This window comes from Archocentrus centrarchus, chromosome 20 (assembly GCF_007364275.1).
Source record: "Archocentrus centrarchus isolate MPI-CPG fArcCen1 chromosome 20, fArcCen1, whole genome shotgun sequence".
Taxonomy (NCBI): Eukaryota; Metazoa; Chordata; class Actinopteri; order Cichliformes; family Cichlidae; genus Archocentrus; species Archocentrus centrarchus.
Genome location: NC_044365.1, coordinates 3,314,951 through 3,336,527, shown reverse-complemented (window position 1 = coordinate 3,336,527; position 21,577 = coordinate 3,314,951). Strand labels below are relative to the sequence as shown.

The 21,577-nt window shown below is 45.6% G+C and overlaps 3 protein-coding genes across 3 annotated transcripts in view; 1 reads left to right on the top strand and 2 right to left on the bottom strand.

Moving 5' to 3' along the window:
- Positions 1-18,113, bottom strand: part of dnah5l (dynein, axonemal, heavy chain 5 like) — a 43,603-nt gene extending 25,490 nt beyond the window's left edge. The window contains exons 1-33 of the mRNA XM_030756413.1: positions 17,878-18,113; positions 17,411-17,513; positions 16,462-16,650; positions 16,305-16,379; positions 16,068-16,157; positions 14,677-14,748; positions 14,455-14,556; positions 13,242-13,428; positions 12,902-13,067; positions 12,400-12,493; positions 12,215-12,313; positions 10,152-10,333; positions 9,363-9,482; positions 9,182-9,287; positions 8,746-8,841; positions 7,133-7,228; positions 6,882-7,055; positions 6,444-6,533; positions 6,202-6,357; positions 5,108-5,247; positions 4,689-4,840; positions 4,365-4,572; positions 4,053-4,140; positions 3,853-3,976; positions 3,505-3,689; positions 3,258-3,350; positions 3,067-3,170; positions 2,123-2,219; positions 1,949-2,029; positions 994-1,248; positions 505-654; positions 310-428; positions 99-235 (exon numbers count right to left, since the gene is read on the bottom strand). Of these exons, the coding sequence (XP_030612273.1) occupies positions 99-235; positions 310-428; positions 505-654; positions 994-1,248; positions 1,949-2,029; positions 2,123-2,219; positions 3,067-3,170; positions 3,258-3,350; positions 3,505-3,689; positions 3,853-3,976; positions 4,053-4,140; positions 4,365-4,572; positions 4,689-4,840; positions 5,108-5,247; positions 6,202-6,357; positions 6,444-6,533; positions 6,882-7,055; positions 7,133-7,228; positions 8,746-8,841; positions 9,182-9,287; positions 9,363-9,482; positions 10,152-10,333; positions 12,215-12,313; positions 12,400-12,493; positions 12,902-13,067; positions 13,242-13,428; positions 14,455-14,556; positions 14,677-14,748; positions 16,068-16,157; positions 16,305-16,379; positions 16,462-16,650; positions 17,411-17,513; positions 17,878-18,113 (4,366 nt within the window). The remainder of the gene's footprint in view (positions 1-98; positions 236-309; positions 429-504; positions 655-993; positions 1,249-1,948; positions 2,030-2,122; positions 2,220-3,066; positions 3,171-3,257; positions 3,351-3,504; positions 3,690-3,852; positions 3,977-4,052; positions 4,141-4,364; positions 4,573-4,688; positions 4,841-5,107; positions 5,248-6,201; positions 6,358-6,443; positions 6,534-6,881; positions 7,056-7,132; positions 7,229-8,745; positions 8,842-9,181; positions 9,288-9,362; positions 9,483-10,151; positions 10,334-12,214; positions 12,314-12,399; positions 12,494-12,901; positions 13,068-13,241; positions 13,429-14,454; positions 14,557-14,676; positions 14,749-16,067; positions 16,158-16,304; positions 16,380-16,461; positions 16,651-17,410; positions 17,514-17,877) is intronic.
- The window catches only part of LOC115799318 (NACHT, LRR and PYD domains-containing protein 12-like), a 652,446-nt gene that overhangs the window by 304,643 nt on the left and 326,226 nt on the right, over positions 1-21,577 (top strand). The window lies entirely within an intron of this gene.
- The window catches only part of LOC115799325 (NACHT, LRR and PYD domains-containing protein 14-like), a 137,010-nt gene that overhangs the window by 90,309 nt on the left and 25,124 nt on the right, over positions 1-21,577 (bottom strand). The window lies entirely within an intron of this gene.

Here is a 21,577-nt window from a genome sequence, read left to right as displayed (position 1 = left end):
CACAGTTTAAATACAGCCAATCATGTTTAACAAATACTTTTAATCACTTTGAGCACAACACCCGTGAGGAAGCAGGCAGGTGATCCGGTCAGCCGTACCGTTAACAGGCAGCCCGAACAGCTGCTCTCCACCTGAGCAGGTGGTGTACTTCCTCCACAGCTGATCGAACTCTGCCTGAAAGCTCTGCAGCCGCTCGCTGGCTTCACTCGGCGCCACGCCCTCCACCCCCGGGCCCCTGCAGACACACACACGCTGCTTTGACTTTTTGCGGGTGGCGCTCTGAATGCTGAGTGTGTGCCGTGTTTGTACCTGAGGGTGTACTCAGTGCAGAAGCTCTGAGCCTGACTCTGGAGGCTCCGCACTGCAGACAGCAGGTCTGCCTTCATGCTGGGCTGAATCTGCACCAGAGTGTTCTGCGTCTGCACCACCTGAAGCCACAACACACACACATGACGCGCACCTGAAAAGAGCACCTGTAACATGATGCCCCTCCCCCTGACTCACCAGGGCGCAGAGGTTTCTCCACGCATACATCAGGCCGTCCACGCGCTCCGCGTTGCCGTCATTGAACTGCAGCTCGTGCTTGTTGAGCAGAGCAAACGATTCCTCCACCGGCCCGATGGTGGCGTCGATGCGGACCTCCGCCTCCCGAACCTGCAGCGGCGAGGAGAATGAGCGAGACCACAAACGGCTCCATTAGAAACAAAGACAGGAAACTGCCGAAACTAATGAAGCAATTTTAAATTGTGTTAATTCACTGATGCCGACAATTGTTTTATTACTTTGTGAAGTTATTGAATGTGCCGTAAACCAATTATTTATTTGTTGATTTTCGATTCTGGCAGTTCAACAGAAACATTACCAGCTGCAGATTTATGGACACACAAATTAATCAATATATAAAATCTAAATTAAGGCCATTTATCAATCATTGAATTGACTGAAAGAAAAGAGGTACAGAAGTAGCAGACAGCCAATCAGCTGCTGGCTCACCTCTCTGAGCGCAGCCATAGCTGCTCTGACGTCATCCAGGTCTGAGATTGGACGCTGCAGGCGCTTCGTGACCGCGTCCACGAACGACAGGATGTCGTTCATGTCGGCGGACGCTCGGCGGTTCATCGCAGCGCCGAAAGCTCGTTTCCAGCTGCGACACTCGTGCGTGAGCGAGAGCTTCAGCTGCTCGGTGTCAAAGAGGATCAAACCCACCGTGTAAAACACCGGGAGCTCCGAAATCTGCACCTCCAGCTTCTGCAGGGACGCAAGTTTCAGCTTTGGAAATTATTTCTGTGAATAGTCAAACTCCCACTGTCAGGACTTCTGCTTTGACCCCAGAAAAATGGGGTCACACATATTAAACAAATATGTAGGACTGCTTTTTTACATTTGCACAGTATCTGTAATTAGAAACATCCTTTCTCAGAGTGATGCTGAAAAGCTAATTCATGCATTTATTACTTCTAGGCTGGACTATTGTAATTCATTATTATCAGGCTGTCCTAAAAGCTCCCTGAAAAGCCTTCAGCTGATCCAAAATGCTGCAGCTAGAGTACTGACAGGGACTAGAAAGAGAGAGCAGAATTCTCCCATATTGGCTTCTCTTCATTGGCTCCCTGCTCCTCCCTGAGCCTGGTTCTGCTGGAGGTTTCTTTCTGTTAAAGGGAGTTTTTCCTTCCCACTGTCACAAAGTGCTTGTTCATTTAGGGGGTTATTTTGAGTGTTGAGTTTTCTCTGTATTATTGTAGGGTCTTTACTTACAATATAAAGCACCTGGAGGTGACTCTTTGTTGTGATTAGTTGCTGTATAAAATTGAAATAAATGAAAGAGAGGCCATCTCATCATGTTTTTGATAGACAGGTTTCATCAGCAGGTGTGTTTGTGTGTGTGTGTGTGTGTGTGTGTGTGTGTGTGTGTGCGTGTGTGTGTGTGTGTAACAGGAAGTGAACTCACAGAGTAGAAACAGATCTGAGAGGTGAACTCCGTCAGCGAGGGGTCGGACTGCAGGAAAGCCTGCACCTGCTCCTCTGGGTCCTGAACACAGCCAGCTGTTAGTGCAGCTCAACAACAGTGACACCAGCCTCAACACACACACACACACACACACACACACACACACACACACACCTGGTTCCACAGGGTGGAGAAGTGGTTCAGGTCGTTCAAGGTGTCGGCAGCTGGAACCTTCAGGTGCAACACGATGGAGCCGAGCTGCGTCACCAGCCTGCTCCAGACAACAACATCATCATCGTCGTCATCATCATCATCATCATCATCATCATCATGCACACTGATGGACTGACTATCATTGGATCAGCTGATTAACATCTGAGCTGGTTCATCCCTGGAAAAGTGTAACACATCTTCCAAGTGAAGCCGGTTTGAAATGCGGCTCCGTCAGCTCCATCCTTTCTTCATCCATGTTTCCCACATCTTTTATATTTGACTCTTTGATGATTGAGCTGGTGACTGAACACGGCTCTGTGGTCGTTAGAGCGGTCAGTAATGAAGCATTCATCATAACATTTCAGCCCTCGTGTCTCATCAGGCTGTAGTGAAAGCTGTTTGAAGGTTATACACTGTGGCTGACAGCATCACGATGGAGTCATTCAGTAGCTGCAGCAGACTGAGATACCTGAGGTTCAGAGTCATGGCTGCATTCAATCAAATGCTTTTCTTAAGCAGGATAAACCATCACTGCTTTGTTTGTTCTTTTTGATGCAGGGACGTGACGTCAGTGTCAGTGTTTGAGCATCAGGGAGTGAAGCCTGTGAGAGTGTGCTGTGTGCTGCAGCTGCACACTCCGAAGCACTAAACATGTCCAGGCTCAAACCCTGGACCCTCTGGTGGTGTTGCAGCACTAACTACTAACACCACCACCACCACCACCATTTTACAAGCCCTGCAGGACATTTTTCCTCCATAGAACCAACTCTGTATTTCTTCAAAAGCACATCAGCTGTTCAGAGGCCTGCCTGATTGTGGACGTTGTTCCTGTGTGATCTTATTGTGTGTATCCACAGTGTGTCATCAGCGTCTCATATTTCTGCTGCCTGTCTAATTGGACTGACCTGCTGATGTCTTTGTGTTCAGCCAGCTGTCGGTCCAGAGCTCGCAGCACAGGCGGCTTCACCGGGGTGTCATCTCCTGCATTACGACCGGCCGCCTGCTCCACCTGAGAAACAGAAAGATGGAGGATGAAGCTGGAATCTGATTGGCTGCCTGCTGTCAGGTGATTTAAAGCTGGATGAGGTGACTGTACCTGCTGCTGCTTGTACTGCAGGTGAGAGTAAGTCCACAGAGGGATGTCTCTGGTCACAGACAGCACGGCGCTCACCAGCTTATTCACTGTGGACTGAAACAAACACACATTTATGACACAAACAGCAGCAGAGCACAAGAAGAACACGTCACTATGAAGCCAAAGGGTTTGCTTCCATTCAGACACATCAGAGCTTCAGAAAGGTCACTGGGGGTCAAATGTGGCTCACAGTTGGACACAGAAATACCTGAATATCATCCAGACTGGGTCTGAGGACGATGTTGGGAATTGCAAGCTGGATGGAGGTCCTGAAGAGAGGTGGAGGAGCTGACTGGGTGCTGCTGGACGCGGACACCACAGAGGAAGAAAAGCGTGGCTGTTGTTTGGAGACGTGAAGTCTCGTCCTCAGGGCATCCAGAGAGGATTTGGTGGCTGAGGAAAAAAGATCGAAGCTCAGACACGATGTTTGTGAGGAGTCTTTGGTTAATGCAGACTGAGACGAACGGAGGGAAGATGAAGTGGAGACAGAAGACGAGTAGCATGGCAGGGTGGAAGAAACAGGAAACAGGGAGATGTGGTAGAGCGGGAGGCTGACCTGTGACCAGAGCTTCAGTGTTGCGGTAACAGATCTGACCAATCAGATTGTAGAAACAACACGGAAGACATGACAGACAGCGAGTCTTCTGTTTGGAGTCTGGATGGAGACACTTAAAAGATCCCTGAGGACGAAGAGAAGTAATGAATGTGTGTGTGTGTGTGTGTGTGTGTGTGTGTGTGTGTGTGCATGAGTGTTACCTCGAGATTAACAGTCTCCACTGTCTTCATCTTCCTCTTCAGCTCCTCTATCAGCTCGTACACGTATGTCTGCACCTGCTGACTCTGCCTGCACACAGACAGCAGCAGATGAAGGCAGAGACTCGTCCTGTTATTTTACTGATGCAGGTCACAGCTGCAGCTCCTCTGGTGTCCAGCAGTGAGTCAGTGCCACAGACTCCCACGTTAAAGCAGCAGAAATCAACAAGTTTACAGCCTGATACAGAAACTTTGATCTCTGTGGCTAATCTGCAGGGTTTCTCTTTACTCTGTGACAGCTGTTATCAGTGTTACCTCTTCAGTGTGACAGCAGCAGCCTGGACCAAGCTTTCTGTCTGCAGCAGGAGATCCTGAGGGGAGACAGGCGAATCTTCAGGAAGGAGCAGCAGACAACAGGACGACGTGGCCTGAAGCAGCCGGCCGATGCGACAGTCCAGCAGGTCTGTCGCCATTTTGGCTACCAAGTCCAGGTCTTTCAGAGCCACATACACATTCTGTATGACTGAGCGGGACACAGAGCAGGAGGGAATCATTAATGAATTCACTGCAGTGTTTATAAATTTGATCTCCAGTCTTTGTCCATTACAAGGAATGAGACAGGAAGCTGTCTGTCCTTACATCCATCAGTATTGAGAGCAGACCAGGAAAGTGAGGTGAGTCCCGGGGAGAGAGCTGCCTCCACATGGCCAATGAAGGGCTGCATGAGAGGGAGGAGGAGAGGTGGGATCCTGCCCACCACGGCACTGTAGTCCTGGAGCAACTCCAGCAGCCTGGACCATCAGAGAGAGAGGAAAGGAAAGCATTTTGTTTTCTGTGAAGGTTTTCATTCTCAGCTGCCAAATACAGTCAAAGAGTAACAAGAAGCTCAACAATCCTGTAGAGTCAAAAACCCACAAATCAGAACAACAAAGCAAAGAAAGCAACTTTTATCTGATCGATCTGAGTTACAACATGCACAGAAAAGAATGAAACCCGGCCCACAGACGAGCCCGAACATCACACACGACTGCTGCTGAAGGCACAACAGCTGTTCTCACCGCCTGTACATATCTCTGAGCTGCGGTTCTCTGGAGGTCATCTTCTGGATGACCTTTGGCACGCTCACACCCAGTTTGCCCATCCAACGAGCTTCCTGCAGCACCTCCAGCACCACAGGGTCCAGGTTCACGAAGACCTCCTGGAACAAAAAGTCTCATGCAAATGATCATTAAAATCTAACAACAAAATGAGGATCCAACACAGAAGGACAGAAAGGACAAAGCTGAGTGTCTGTGGTTAGTTCACTGTCTGAAAAACCAGTGTGATTTATTTGGCATTTTAAGTCTTTATCCTAAACACAAAAACAGATATAATCTCTCCAGTGTGTCCTCCAGTGCCAGGAACACCTCACCCAAGAGGCACTCAGGAGGCATCCTAGTCAGATGCTCGAACCACCTCAACTGGCTCCTTTTGTGGAACAGTGGCTCCCGAATGGCTGCACTCCTCACCCTATCTCTAAGAGAGAGGCCAGCCACCCTTCAGAGGAAACTCATTTCTGCCGCTTGTATTCACGATCTTATTATTTCGGTCACTACCCAAAGCTCGTGACCATAGTGAGGGTAGGAACGTAGATCGACCGGTAAATCGAGAGCTTCGCTTTTACACTCAGCTCCCTCTTCACCACGACAGACCGGTGCAGCGTCACTGCAGACGCAGCCCCGATCCGTCTGTCGATCTCCCATCACTCATGAACAAGACCCTGAGATACTTGAACTCCTCCACCTGGGGCAGCAACTCGTCCCTGAGCCGGAGTTTGCGCTCCACCCTTTTCTGGCTGAGGACCGTGACCTCAGACTTAGAGGTGCTGATTCTCATGCCAGCTGCTTAACAGTCAGCTGTGAACTGCTCCACTGTGAGCTGGAGACCACCACCTGATGAAGCCAACAGGACCGCACCATCCGCAAAGAGCAGAGATGAGACCCTGAGGCTACCAAGGCGGAAGCCTTCTGCCACGTGGCTTCGCCTAGAAATTCTGTCCATAAAAATTATGAACCGAATCGGTGACAAAGTGCAGCCCTGGATGCTGCAGTATATAAACAGTGATGTTCTGCTAAAATGGGACCTTTAATACATCCATATAATCATCTCAAACCTTGCTGTTTTCATGTCGGACCAGCAGGGAAGCACTCAGGTAGTGCGGTGTGCTCTCTGCAGCTTGACTCCACCCCTTCAGGTGCAGCACCTCGTACTGCAGCAACACCACTGCTAACTTGTTGTAGTTCTGGATGACTTTGGTCATTTCTGGCCCCTGGTACAGACAGACAGGCTGTGTCACTGAGGCTGCCCTGATCAGTGGTATTTACGTGACCGATGGGGTAAAATCAGAGTTTGAACCTTGAGAAAGTCGAGCTTCTTCTTCAGGATCAGCATCGGAGCTTCAAGTTTCCTGAAGAGCTGCCGGCTCCACAGGATCCTGCCGGCCACCTGAGAGAGAGGTTAGTGCTGGGCAACTAGACAAATATATCCAATTAGCTGAGTCCATCTATGATTACTTTTATTTTTAGAGGGTTTTTTTTTTTTTGGTTGTTTTATTGTTCTAAGTTATTTGCATCATTCTGAATCAAAGATCTATTGGTAAATACATAATTTGTATTTCCAGACTAGAACCACACAGTGGAGCATCCTTCCATGTTGCGTTGAGCTACAGTGGAGACTTATACAGAGACACAGTCATGTGTAAGCTGCAATGAATTCATATTGATAATCCAGAACATGTTACTCTAGTTTCTGACTGCCAATTAAAAAGAACACAGAGTGAGCAGATGTTTGTACCGGTGGCAGGTTGCGGCCAATAGGAGGCCTCTCCTTCTGCTTCTGGTAGGTCTTCCTCAGCAGCTCCAGGTCTCTGCCGTAGCGCTGCAGCAGCAGCAGGTAGTACTGCTTCAGGTCCAGACGAGCCGTTGGACCCGACTCAAACATGGCCAGCAGCTCCAGCAATCTCTCCGTCTGAAATCCAGATGTTTTTAAGGTTCACACAATAAGAATTAAGAGCCTGGATTCAGTTCTGATTGTGGTGAACTCACAGTGACAGACTGGTGGAACCAGAAGTCCAGCACAGACTGAAGAGACTGGAACAAACCCTGAACTTGGAGCTGGAAGTCTGCATAGTCACTGTCAAACTGAGACACACAGATAGCTGTGATACCTCTGAGGTCATCACAGCGACCTGCATTCATTTCCTCAGGACTCATCACCAGGATGTCTGCACTCAGTTCTTATAAAAGGTGTCTGATCATCAGAGCCACAGTTAGAAACACAGACTGTCTGAACTAATAACACACACTGCTGTGTGTCTTTATTGAACACGCTGAGTAATCAGTCTTACTGCACAGGGCTAAATTAGCTCAAAGGTGTGCCAGAGGTTGGGTTTTCTAATCCTTCTAGTTATCTTCTGCCTCATAAACTGTTGTCATCATCACCAGTCTGCCAGCCTGCAGACTCAGCCACATTCATAACCCTCTGCTCAAGGTCTCCAGCTCTCTGTTGTTTTCCTTCCAGCTACTCAGACTGAGAGGAACCCAGCAGAGAGCTGGGTTCCTGTTGGGTTCCTCCCAGTTTCTGTCATTCCCCTTGAATCAGCTGTATCTGCTCTGCCAGCCTCTTGTTCTTTCCTCTGTTTAACTCTGTAATAAATAAACTTTGTGGTTAAACTTGCAAATTGCTTTCTTCTGTTTCCTGTATATGGACGTTGTTTCAGCCGTCTCTCTGAGTTACTGTATAGTGTCCACCTCTGTGAGTCTGCAGGGGTCAGTGAAGGTCTGCTTGGGTCCAAGTGACACTAATTTCACCTGCAGAAATCTCTACAGCTGGACAAAATCTGTGTCCATGCATCTACAATCTGATAAATACTGGATAAGAATGGTGTTGGTGTGAGGAGACCATTAAGGTCATGTTACTCTCCAGAAGCACTGACAACACAACACTTGGACTATGGTTTGTGGACAGATGTAACACCATGGAGAACACAATGTGTGGAAGAACAAAGGCTCGTGGTGGTGGCACCATCAAGGCTTGAGCTTGCTGTATTGTAGTCACTGATGGATGAACAAATTAAAAACTGCTAAAAGAAAGAAATCCAGGAGAATATCAGGGAAGTGGTCCATGGAGTAAAGCTCAGGAGAGGTTCCCCGATGCGACAAGATGATTACCCAAAACACACGATGAAACGACAAGATGGTGTTTGATGAAACAAGAAACTGACCTGAACCCGCCTGACCTGCTGCTCAGTCAGAACTCCCAGAAAAGCAGATGAAAGTGTTGGAGTTGGTTGGAGGAGTCATTCAGAACTTTTCCGCATCATCTCCTGAGCTGCTGCAAGAAACATCTGATGGAGGGCGCTGCCGTTCCACCAGTTACTGAAACCAACTTGTTTTCCCGCCTGCGCTGTGAGAGTGTGATCACTCAGTGTTCAATAAAGACATTAAATGTAAGTGTTAATGTGTCATTAGTTCAGTCAGATGGCTTCACTGTTAAATAAGGATCAGAACACATTTTATGCAGAAATCCTGGAAAACGGTCCACAAACAAAAGTTATTAATATGAAAGCAATGATGGAGTTTTTGTTTCTGTAACTTCATTAAGAAAACAAATTTATATGTGTAGACTTTTTATAAGAATACACAATGGTTGAGAGCACCTCCAGTTTGCGGTGATCCAGGATGTCATAGGTCTTGGATTTAGTTGTGGAGACGATGCTCTGGTAGCGAACATAGATCTTCTCCACGCCCTCCACCTGAAACACACCTGAGCTCAGTTTGAATCTCTCTCAGTGCAGTGACAGAGTGTGAGCTGAAAAGCTGGCTGCATGGCACCGAAGCTCATTATTACTCCTGATGGTTTAAGGTCTGAACTTCATCAAACCATCAGGTGGATGAAAAGCTGAAATGAATAAAATGGTGTCTGAATAGTTTTATGTTCATAAATTTACCAGCAGGACCCTAAAAATGAATTGTTACTCATGTGGAAGATTAAATCATTTTACATGTTGGATGTTGAGCGTTCATGGATATTTTCTGGAGTCATTTGTTTATTTATTGTCCCCAAAGATGAAATCTTATCTGACAATCATCCACCTTCATGTTCTGCAGAGCAGCCAGGCTCTCCAGCGTGGACGCCATGTCAGCGATCTTCTCCAGGCGGCGGCAGAAAGCATCAAACTTCCCAAAGATGTAGTTCTCACTGAAAATGAATATTCAGGTTTAAAGGGTTCACACGGTGCAGCAGACGGACTCTGAGCCTCCGTCTTTCCATTACCTGAAGTCAAACTGTCTGTTTTCAGGGTTTTCTCTCAGTTTGGCTCTGACGCTGTGGAAGCTTCGCTGATACGCCGCCTTCAGATTACAACAATCAGAGATTCGCTGCAGCAGCACCGGCCTGAGAGGCACACACACACACACACACATATAGATGCACACATACACAGAAACATACAGAAAAGCAGTTGTAGAGTCTGGGTCTTTGGCCAAACTCATGTAGTTAGAAAACCAAAAGTAAAACAGCAGCAGTGAGTCAGATTTCTGATCTTGGCAGTCAGCAGTGTTCCTCAGTGTTCTACAGTGTTCTACAGTGTTCCTCAGTGTTCTACAGTGTTCCTCAGTGTTCCTCAGTGTTCTACGGTGTTCTACAGTGTTCTTAAGCTGTTTGTTTAACTTTGGACTGGTTGGACGTGTCAGATGCTTTGCTGCAGGTGTGCAGAAGCACGTCCCAGATTGCCTGACACCACTGGATGAAAGCATGAGTACAGTCAGTGGTGGAATGTTATTAAGAATAAACTCTCAGAAGATCTCAGCACAATTCCCAGTCTGATGTTTTAGGTTTAATCCAAGTCTGGGAAACAGAGCCTGTGTCACAGTCCTGATCACACATGCAGGCAGAGATTCAATCATGTGTTTGAATCTCATCCAGTTTCCTCTTGTATTACTCGTGTGTTCTAATCTAATCACTTTTTAACCACTTTTCTTCTCTAATGTAATCTCAGTCTGAGCTCGATTCCCTCCCATCTCTGCACCTCTGCTTCATCAGGTCTGCGGTGCAGTCCCGTACCTGCTGTGGTCCCAGATGCAGGTCACGCCCTGGGACAGGTAGCTCCTGCAGGTGGTGATCATCTGGTTAGTGACCTTGAGCAGCAGTGAGGTCATCCTCTCTGAGGTGTTGTAGTACTGGGAGACCATGTGGATCATCTTGATGCTGCTCATCAGACTGGGAATGTGCTCCAGCATGCTGGTCTGTAGGACGGAGAGACGGGGAAAGTTACAGCTGCATCCATGTGGTTAAAACAAGAATGAAGCTCCTGGTGATTTTTCAGATGCACTTTTTCAATGAAGTTTAGTTTTAGATCTTTTCTTTAGATCCTTCACTGACTGATCTGGGCTCTCTAGTAAGAGTATGTGTATATGTTAATGAGTCATTCTAATATGCAGATTGCATTTTGCAATTTTTATGTTTATCTTGAGGTGAAGAAGTGAAATCAGAGACACTGGTCTGCAAGAGAAGCCTGAAACAACAGGAGAGTTTCCAGCTAACGCGACTGAAACAGCCGCCAGAAAAGAAGAGTGATTACTTCAAATAAAATAATAAATTATAAAAACAAACAGTGATCTTTGGGGTGTAGTAACTGAAGCAGTGAATGACGTGCCCTCGATATGTGAGCTGGATAAAGAAGAAAAAGTGAAGAAGAAATCATCACAGAACAAAGGAAGCTGGGGGAGGTGGAGCATTTAATAAGAATAATGATAAAATACATAAGAGGAATACTGCCAAGAAATTAGACACTAAGCAAGAAAATGTCTCGTTTAGAGTTATGATCTCTGTTGTGTCTGAAATTTCTCTTTGATCTTTTTAAAGGTGAAATCTGACTGTGAAACCATCACAAATCAGAGCTAAGAAGTCAACAAAAACTATAACGCTCGGACGGTCACATCCTATCTCTCTCCTGCCTCCCTGCCCTCCCACATCTCTCCTGCTTGCTGTGAGAGCGTCTCTCACACACTGACTGAATAAGAATAAGATTAAGAAGCAACATGGATCTGGAAAACTGGGCCCTCAACACCACTGATTGAATTTTCTCCACTATGAGATCGGGGAAAGGGGAGTCCGAGTGGAACAGACCCCGTCAGATACGTCATTGATTCTTGGAGCTCGTGGAGACCTGTGTGCCTCTCAGCTCTGGAGGTCGAGGACGTGGAAGACATCTGTTTGGGCTCGGAGGATACCTGATCTACCGGGAAATTAAGAAAATCTGGGCAGCAGTTCAACATCTGCCGAGACTGCACAACCAGGTGGATGGGCTGTGCAGAGCCGTACAGACTCAGACTCAGTCTGTTGGACCTGAGCTGCAAGCTGGATGTGTAGTCCAGCTGAGAACGTCCTCGCAGACAAAAGGGATTAGATCTGGAGATAAAGTTCGGTTCTGCATAGTGAGGACGGTAACTGAACCATTTGGATTATTGGATTTACTGAATGGTTCCCCAGTGAAACTGAAGGCTGTTGGAAAATAACAAGCAGCCTGTTCCAAAACAACATCTGCATTATCAGGAATTCAGCTCCCCCCCTGCATCCCTATCAGCGAACTGTTTTGGCTAGGAGGTGGGATCAAGCTCCGTAATGCCCTCCATCTGCATCCCCCTCCACCCCACCCCACCATATTTCTATCCCAGCTTTAAATGTGTGATATGCTTTGATAAAGTTGTTTTTTGGACCCTGGTACGGTGCTCATATATGAGCACAGTAGCAGATGAATTTCTTTAACCTAATTATCCTATTGTGTGCTTGTTTTCTTTTCTTCCTGGGATTGATTGAACTGGCATGCTCTTAGTGGCAGCGGCTGCAGACACCTTCTCCCCTGTGTTAGTCTCTGTCATCTTGGATGGCTGTTCTGAATGGAATTTTGTTGTATGTATAAATAAAGTTCTGTTCTTATTATTATGATTATTGGGTTTGTTTGTATCCATATTCTGAGGGTTTAAGCACTGATTTGTGTGAATGATGCCGAGCTTCTTCTCAGTTCTGCTTTCTATTCCTGAGCATTTAAAAATCCAAAATAATTAATAACTCATGCTTTGGGTTTTCCCGTCCTGACAGTAAAATGCTGAAGAGTTTATTCTCACAGGACTGCAGTTCCCCAGAGATCCAAAGAACTTGTTGAGGGTGTAAAGATACTTCACGTTGTCCTTTGCCTCGTTGGCCACCACAGTGATGTTTCTGTCCTGAAACAGTCAACAAACTGATCAGTCATGACATCAGCAGCATCAGGAGAACAGCTGGAACCTGAACTGTGAATGAACCGACTCACCAGCTCCATCCAGGCTCGCAGACACCGCGACCTGGAGACCTGCAGGACTCCCAGAGTCCTCCTCACCTGAGAACACTTCACTTCCTCCATCAGACTGACACACACACACACACACACACACACACGCGCGCGCGCGCACACCGCCAGCAGAGATCAGTCAGTGTAGAAAACAGACCAAAGTTTTTAACAAGTGGCCAAAGAGCTGCCACTGGGAATTATAAAAACAAATGCAAGATCTACAAAATACATTAATATTTTTTTAATGCTAAGACTTCCAAAACATAAACAATGTAAATAAATGCAAATCATATATTGACAAAACCTTTTTGTACATGTTCAAAAGTCACAGGAACTGCAGACTGAACTACTATAATATTTTGCCTCTCAGGGGCTTCCATACACAGATGTTTGAATGTTTATACTGAGTTCATACTGAACAGAAAAGGTGAGAAATGCTGAGCCGATGCTAAACGAGACCTGAGGACATGAATCGTTTATCCACCTGTTAAAGGTGACCATGCGGCTCTTCCAGTGCTCCAGCTCAGCTGACGGCCCAGCGTCGTCGGCCTCTTTCCTCATCTGCTCGCTCTCCATCAGCACCTGCTTGATTTGATTGGTCCACAAGGACACCACCTCCTCCAGACGCTCCACTAGTTCACTGTTATTGGCTGAGAGCAAAAATCACACTTCAGCCTGCATTTTAACACAGCCCACTATCTCAGATCAGATGTTTCCTTCATGGCCACAGGAACAGATAAAGTGGTTGTTCTTACCTTCTTTATTCACATATTTACTGCACATGCAGACGGATTGTTTGGGTCAGATGCGATTGACCTTCATACCTGCAGCTCTGTAGTCTGCAGGGCTGCTCAGCTGGCTGATGGTGTCGGGAAGCTCGACATGTTGCAGCTGGAACCTTCTGTCCATGTTGACTCTGGCTGAGCTCAGATTACTGACAAACTGATCCACTGAGGACAGGAAGGCCTGGGTGTGTGGACAGGATGCACCGTCCTGCAGAAAACCCCACGTCTGCCAAAGTCAAAGCTTGATGTCACTCTTATTTTTAATCTTCATGCCTTTTTACTGATTTGAGTTTGTTGCCTTATTTACAGCACCAGAAAAAACCTCAGTCACAAAATAACAGCTCAGCAAAATGATGTTCAAGTTTCTGCAAAAACGAAGTTCAAGAGTTCGAAGGTGTTTTTAATGCTGCATAAATGTAACACCTGCTTTACAGTCAAAGCTGACCACGCATGAAAAGAAAAGCCAGCAGCTACAAAATGCTTAAGAACCATTTATTATTATTATTAACTGAGTTTTCCAGTAACACTGTGAGAACACACATTAATATGTAAGACCGCATTTGCTCAATATTTCTAAAGTTAGAAACATCCTTTCTCAGAGTGATGCTGAAAAGCTAATTCATGCATTTATTACTTCTAGGCTGGACTATTGTAATTCATTATTATCAGGCTGTCCTAAAAGCTCCCTGAAAAGCCTTCAGCTGATCCAAAATGCTGCAGCTAGAGTACTGACAGGGACTAGAAAGAGAGAGCAGATTTCTCCCATATTGGCTTCTCTTCATTGGCTCCCTGTTAAATCTAGAATAGAATTTAAAATCCTTCTCCTCACATACAAGGTCTTGAATAATCAGGCACCATCTTATCTCAAAGACCTCATAGTCCCATATCACCCCAACAGAGCACTTCTCTCTCAGACTGCTGGCTTACTTGTGGTTCCTAGGATACTTAAGAGTAGAATGGGAGGCAGAGCCTTCAGCTTTCAGGCCCCTCTTCTGTGGAACCAGCTCCCAGCTTGGATTCGGGAGACACTCTCTCTATTTTTAAGAATATATGAATTTATGATCTTTCTATGCTCCTCTTTTTTTCTTTCTCCCTCAGCTGCCCCTCCCTGCGCCTGGTTCTTCCTTCCCACATCAACAAATTCTGCTCACAGGGTATCATGTGATCACAAAAAGCTGAAACACTTTCACTTTGTTGTATTGTGCTCGGCGAAAAACAGCAGAGCTCTTCTGAAATGATGGAGGTGTTCTACCTGCTGTGACCTGAGAGCAGGTAACATGATGTGAGTCAGCAGAGTTTCCAGACTCGTTAGGATGCTGCCGTCGCTGCAGTCCAACATGCCAAAGTTCACTTCCTGCAAACAGGAGCATCGGGCACGAGATGAGGCAGAATGATTGGCTGCATCCATGTCACAGTGAACCAGTGAGGTCTGCGCAGTCTTTAGAAAAGGAGGCAGCCAAGCAAAGTTACTGACCTGTTGTACGTTAGCGGTGGTTATGGCCTTCTCAGTGGTTCTCAGGAAGAAGAAGCATTTCCCCAGCAGAGGCTGGAAAATACAGAATGAGCTGGAGTTCAGATTCCTGCTGTTAGATGCAGACAGCACCACTCCTTCAGCGTAGTTTGGGAAAACCTTTCAAGCATTTTGAAGCTACTGTGTGTGCTGTTGTGCCTACAAACCAGGACAGACTCATGCTGGAACTTCATATGCTTCATAATTCATCCCTTTAAAACAGGCGGTTCATCAGCAGCATTATCAGCAGGTGTGTCCTGATTGCTGCTCCTTTTTTCTCACAGCTTCAAACTCCATACTCGTATATATTTGATTTATTGACAGTTTGCTGGACATAAGTGTGGCTGCAGTCTTGCACTCACTCATATTTGATTCTTTTGTGCGCCTCCTCTGTGCAGTGTTCAGATGGTGTAATGCAACGTCTGCTCAGCGAGTTTGTGAGTCACCTTGCTCACCACCAAACAAAGCAGCACTCAGTTTCATCCATAGAAACACACAACAGACTCCAGCAGAGCACTCATTATCTCTTAGCAGGACAATAATGAATAGTAAGCTCAGTATTGTTCAGAGCTTAAAGAGAAATCAGAGTCCAACTACAAAAGTCCTGAGAGCTGGATAAACATCACACTTCCCCTCAAAAGTAAAGCTTTGAGTCCTGAAGTCTAATCCAAACTTTGGCTTTTGAGACAGTTTATGATGCATTTTGTGTCAGGATCATTTTTGTTTGTAATTCTTACTGTTTAATACTGAAACATCCCTACCACACATGGAAGACGTTTGTCAGACAGACGTTCTAACTCATGGTTATCACTGTGAAAACATCCATTAGTCCTAATCTCACCTTAACTCTGAATGTACAGAAAAACCTGAAAAACGATAAATCAACAAAAGCTGGAAAAAATGTAACAATTACACACAGGACTTAAACCCACGGTGGTGTGGTGGTTAGCATTGCTGCCTCACAGCACAGAGGTCCTGAGTTTAAATCCACCATCTGGTCCTTTCACAGTCCACACATGGATCTCGTGTTAATTGGTGATTCTAAATTGCCTGTAGGTGTGAACGGTTCTCTGTGTTAGCCCTGCGACAGGCTGGTGACCCGTCCAGGGTGTACCCTGCCTCTGGAGAATGGCCATCTCCACCTCCAAGAGCCCACACAGTCCTCAGCAATTTCTAACTGGTAGACTGGCCTCACTGCCTCTGTGTTCATTAGTTATTTTACCAGCTGAACTTTCCACTCATATTAATATTTAATATTAATAGACACTAACTTTGTCTGCTTACTCTTCCTGTAAGATGAGATGTAATAAATCTGGGCTCAGACCTCCAACAATGTGTACTTTAAAAAAGCCAACCTCAGCGTTCCCTGTAGTGAGGAAGAGTTTCCTCTGAGCCACAGCTGAGTTTGATCCATCCACAAAGGAAGAATGACGGGTCGACAGATTCTGGGGAGAAAGGCAGATATTAAAACAAAAACTATGGTGCAATAATCGGAGCAGGAGAATATGAAGAAAGATAAAATAGCAGTTAGGATGAACAACTGTTCCTATCAGTCGTTGAACTGAAACTTGCTTTAATAGGATCAAAGTTACCTGGTTCACATTCTGATAGAAGAAAATCAGCTTCTTGGATCCATTTGCAGCAAAGAATTCATCAATCAGACTGAACTGGAACAATCAGACATTAATCATTCCAAGGTCAAACAAAGGATCATTTCTCTGACCTTCAAGAACCAGACTGTGAAGTTACTTTTTCATCAGAGATGATGGCGTCTTCCACCTCGGGCTCCTCCAGGCTCTCGCCGTCTGCCAGTCTGCTGATCAGGTATTTATGTCGGGCATCCAGTGCTGCCCGCCTGTCCTCCTTTATAGCTCTCGCCTGTTTGGCTAGTTCTCTCCTCGCCTCATTGGACAGCAGCATGGTCCTTTTACCAGATACCTGGAGAAACATCAGATACTAAAAATACAGAACAGACCTACAGACTAATGAAAGTTTAGCCCATGTGTGTCCCACATCCACAGGTTTCTAAGGGCCACATTTGGCCTTGACTGGCAGTATCGATCCAGGATCCAGGATCTAGGATCTAGGATGCAGGATCCAGGATCCAGGAGTCTGGCTGCCTAAACTCAGCTACTGGCCCTCCTTCAATGATACACAACATCTGAATTAGGCCCAGATGTTTTTGTTATCAAGGGAACTGTTTCCCTTCACCATATTCAAGTCAGTTTATTCAATCTTGTTATAAGACATATTTTCAATCTGGATGGATGGATGTGACTGTGACAGAGTCCAACACCCACTGAAAGTGTTCATACTCCTTCAAAACGCCCACAGGTGCCCTTGGGGACCCCAGTCATACAATACGTCTTCTCAGGACTCCAAAGCTAAAGTGCTGTTTGGCACGTATGCGCAGACAGAACTTCGCCCTCTTTGACAGCACATAGAGGCGACCCTCTTGTCTTCCAGGGAGACCTCCCCTCCCCTCCCTGCCTGTGGACCAGGGTTTTCTGAATCATCTTTTTCTGGTCCCCACCCTGGGGCCAGTTTGTCATGGCAGACTCTATCAGGGGCTATTGCCAGGATTACAGGGATGCAATTCGTTGGGCAGCACAGCTATTGTGACTGCAGCATTAGATTATATGTGTGCAACACAACATCATAGCGCCTCCTTTGGTCACTGCTGTAGCTGTTTACTCACTGAGGTGCTAGTGGTTGGTGAGGCAGCAGCAGCTGGAGATGGCTTGTGATTAAAGGCTCTCTGGTTCTGCCCTCCTATTCGCCGACGTCCTTCGCCTGTCAGAGAATGTGAGAATTTGTTTAAAAAAATATTATGAGCAAATCTTTGTAATGTTAGTAACATGAACAGTCTGGAGTGGTTCATCTACCAACTGGAAGGTCACTGGTTCAATCCCCAGCTCCTCCAGTCTGTACATTAAAGTATCCTTGGCCACACACACACACACACACACACTGCAGTTGTGTGTGTGAATGTTAGGTAAAAGTTGTGTGTGATGGGGTGAATGAGGCTAGTAGTAGTACAGTGTTATAAGTACCAGTCCATTTACCATTTATTAGAATGAACAGTGTCTGCAACACAAGCTGTGCCTCAGCAGTTGAATGTTGCACTTTTACAGGAGGTTTTCAGTCTGTGCATCGGTGTCTGTACCTTTGCGGAGGTGAAGCTGAGGAGGTATAGACTGGTTAAAAGTTTTCTCTTCCCCCTCTTTCTTTTCCTCGGGACCAGCAGGGCTCTCTGGACCAGAAAGGAGGTCCTGTTCTTGTTCTCCCTCCTGGAATTCTGCATCCAGGGAAGGATCAGAGCCATTCAGCCCAGCATCGGAGCTTCTAGCTGGGGGAACACTGGAATTCTCATCTGGAGATGGAGAGACTGGATCTGCCATCTGAGAGTCACAATTCAAAGATCATCAGCAATTTTATTTTAAAATACAAAACCCATTCATTTCCATTCAAACTGGGACACATTTGTGTTTATCAGCTCAACTTTGCAAATGTCTCAAAACTGAAGAGAAGCAATGCTGTTTCATTAAAAAGGTTCAGCATGTGATATTTCAGCTGCTCATTCATCGTTTTCATTTCATAAAGCTCCAGATCTTTTCAGTGGGTGACTGTTCTGCACTGCAGACAAGTTTAGCATCACCGGCTGAAACAAGAAAGACCTGAAAAAGATGTGTGGATGTTCAGCATGTGTTAAACATGTAGATATAGTTCAGCATTAATAGATGTTCACAGATGTCCGTTACCCCTGTTTTCCACTTGACATCAATTTTAAATGTTGCAGTGATAAACTGAGGTGAACCTCTTTAGTTTATCAATAATAATATAATAATATCTCATAAGAGCAGAAGCTAGCCAAGGCTGCAGGATGAACTCATGATAAATGAAGCTCACAATTAAAACAGGAAATATCATTAATAACAATGACTTGTTAATGTATCCGTCCTCAGGTCAGTTATGATTTCCAGTGCAAACACTGACTCAGGTGTGACTCACCTGTGTGCCGTCCGTCCTGCTCAGCAGTCAGTCTGAGGATGAGCCTCTGCTCAGGGAAACCAGGAAGTGAATCTGAATCAGCGCTGCACACAAGTTTGACTGTCTCCATGGTAACCCATGCAGGAGCATGTGTGTGTTTCTTAGTGACCTGGTAACACAACACACAACAAAGCTGCCTCCTGTGTGTGCGCTGACCCGTGCAGCCAGTTCAGTTCATTGATTTCAGCTTTAAAATCAGTTCAAATATTTTAAATTATATCAAAGCACAGACAGAAAAAAAATACGCAGCAAACAGAATACACGTAAGAATATTCAAACTCCAGTCTGACAAAGCAAGAAAAACTTTATTTACACAGGTAGAACACAACATGCTGCTCAAAGCAGAAGCTACCAAGACTTCAGATCAACTCTCAAACTAACTGGAATCCAAAACCTCAGTGCGGCCGTGAAGCTGTCAGATTAATGTGGTCTTCCTGTGAGTGGAACATGGAGTCGTCCTTCACACTGGAAATAAAGTTTTTCATTGCTCTAAAATCAGCTTTAACATCACTGATGTGCTTCTGAGGTCATCTTCTAATCTGTCTCACTTTCAGACACAGAAATTTCCCGTCTCTTAGATTTCATCCCAGTGATCAGGAAAGTTATCATCCATCCAGATGTTTACTGCCAGTGGGCTGAAATCATCAGGGATGGAAATGTGTAACTGTGTCACCAGCGTAGTTATGACAACATGCAAAACAGATGAACAGTAACAGGCCTATCAGCCATTTCACCAACAACCAGCAGATGTGTTCATATCATTCCTACAGATTCAGACTGTAACCATGGTCACTGAGGAGGGCAGAATGATGAGCAGCATCAGAGCAGAGGTATGACTGTAAGTCCATCAGCACGACCAGGACTGAGGAGAGAGGTTCAGCTCAGCAGAGTGCATTTCTGTACAAGAAACTGAGCTTCTGTCCAAATGTTTACATGAGCATTAATTTAAAAAGCACACACACAACAAAACATAATCCAGATATTTTATCAGTCAGCTCCTAAAAGCATTTCCTACATTGAATATCAGCCACCATGTTGTAAGTGACATCATCTTGCTGAGAACTGTAGTTTTTTCTTGAAGGCCGTTCATAGGTCCACAGGTGCTGAAAAGTAATGTTTGACTGTGGCTTTCTGAATATAAGTAGGGCTGCAACTATCGATTATTTTAGTAATCAAGTATTTTATCAATTACTCAAGTAATCGATAAGAAATAATTTTTCGTATCAACATTTCATCTGCAGCCCGCTAGCAAACTGTGGTTATAGTGATCGTTCTGGTGGCTACAGCTGACCTAAAGAACAACAGCTGACATTCTCTGCACAGCACAATGGAGGCGTGGGAAAATTTATCAGCGATGATCCACTCGTGTTAAATCATGCCTGAAATTTTTATTTGATCTTCAGTTTTCCTCTTACTCATCCTCGACTTCATGCCAGATGTCATTTCGGATTGCGCGCACGACCGCAGGGAGATCACACGTGCACACTGTGAACTTTCTGCGCTCTGTGGGAGATTGCAAATTGCAGTGAAATAGTACAGGCGCAAGCAGCGATCTAGCCGGGGCGGAGTCCGTGGGGGGGGCTCGTGTTTGCTAAATGCAGCGACAGCAGAGCTCTGAAAGTGAAGGTGAAATCCTCAGCTAGTGATCCTGGCGATCAGCCTCTAGCTAGAACACTGCACCTTTATTCTTCAGCACAGTCTGAACTCTATGAGGCAGCTTTCTGTAATTTCTTTAAGCAGTCTTCAGGAATAGTTCTCCAGGCTTCTTGAAGGACATTCAAAGCGCGTCTTTGGACATTTCTGCCTTCTATTCTCTGTCAGGATGATCTCACACTGCTTCAGTAATATTGGAGTCTGGGCTGTGGGAGGCCAATCCATGACTGATAGTGTTCCACTGTATGTTTTCCTATCCAGGCATGCTTTTACTGGCAGTGTGTTTGGGACTTTTCTGTGCTGATAAATCAATATTGATAAGATCTCCAACACCACTGACTGAAATGCAGCCCCAAACTGTGACAGAACCTCCACTATGTGTTACAGATGGCTGTAGGCGCTCACTGCTGTACCTCTCCCCTGACCTACTCCATACATATTGATGACAATTTGAACAAAAATTGCCAATTGTTGTTCATCACTCACTGTCAAACGCCTTTTTGTTTTTTGAGTAATTCATTGTTCATTGTTAAGGAACCAGGCCCTCCCTGAGCCTGGTTCTGCTGGAGGTGTGGAGGTTTTTCCTTCCCACTGTCACCAAGTGCTGCTCATAGGGGGTCGTTTAGACTGTTGGGTTTTCTCTGTATTATTATAGGGTCTTTAGACGCAATACAAAGCACCTTGAGGCAACTGTTTGTTGTGATTTGGCGCTACATAAATAAACTGAATTGAAGTGTCCAGAGTTTGTAGGTAGAGCTGTAGTGCTGAGGGGAAACTGCCAAGAAGGTGTTTTGTGTATCCTCTGGACAGAGGAAAGAGGATGAGGAGACATGGTGGTGGAACGAGGAAGTACAGGAAAGTGTTAAAAGAAGAGGTTAGAAAAGAAAATATGGGATAGTCATGGTGATGAAGAATGCAGACAGGAGTACTGGGAGGCAATGACGGAGGTGGATAAGGCAAAGGAAAAGGTTTATGGTAAGTTGTGTATGAGGCTGGACACCAAGCAGGATAAAAGGATTTGCATTGATTGAGTAGGCAGAGAGATCAAACTGGAAAGACTGTGAGAGTGTGCACACTGGATTTAAGGAGTCCTATGAGAAAGTAACCAAGTACCCAAGTAAATTCAATTTTTTTTTGCGAACAGAATTATGATCTGAATGCA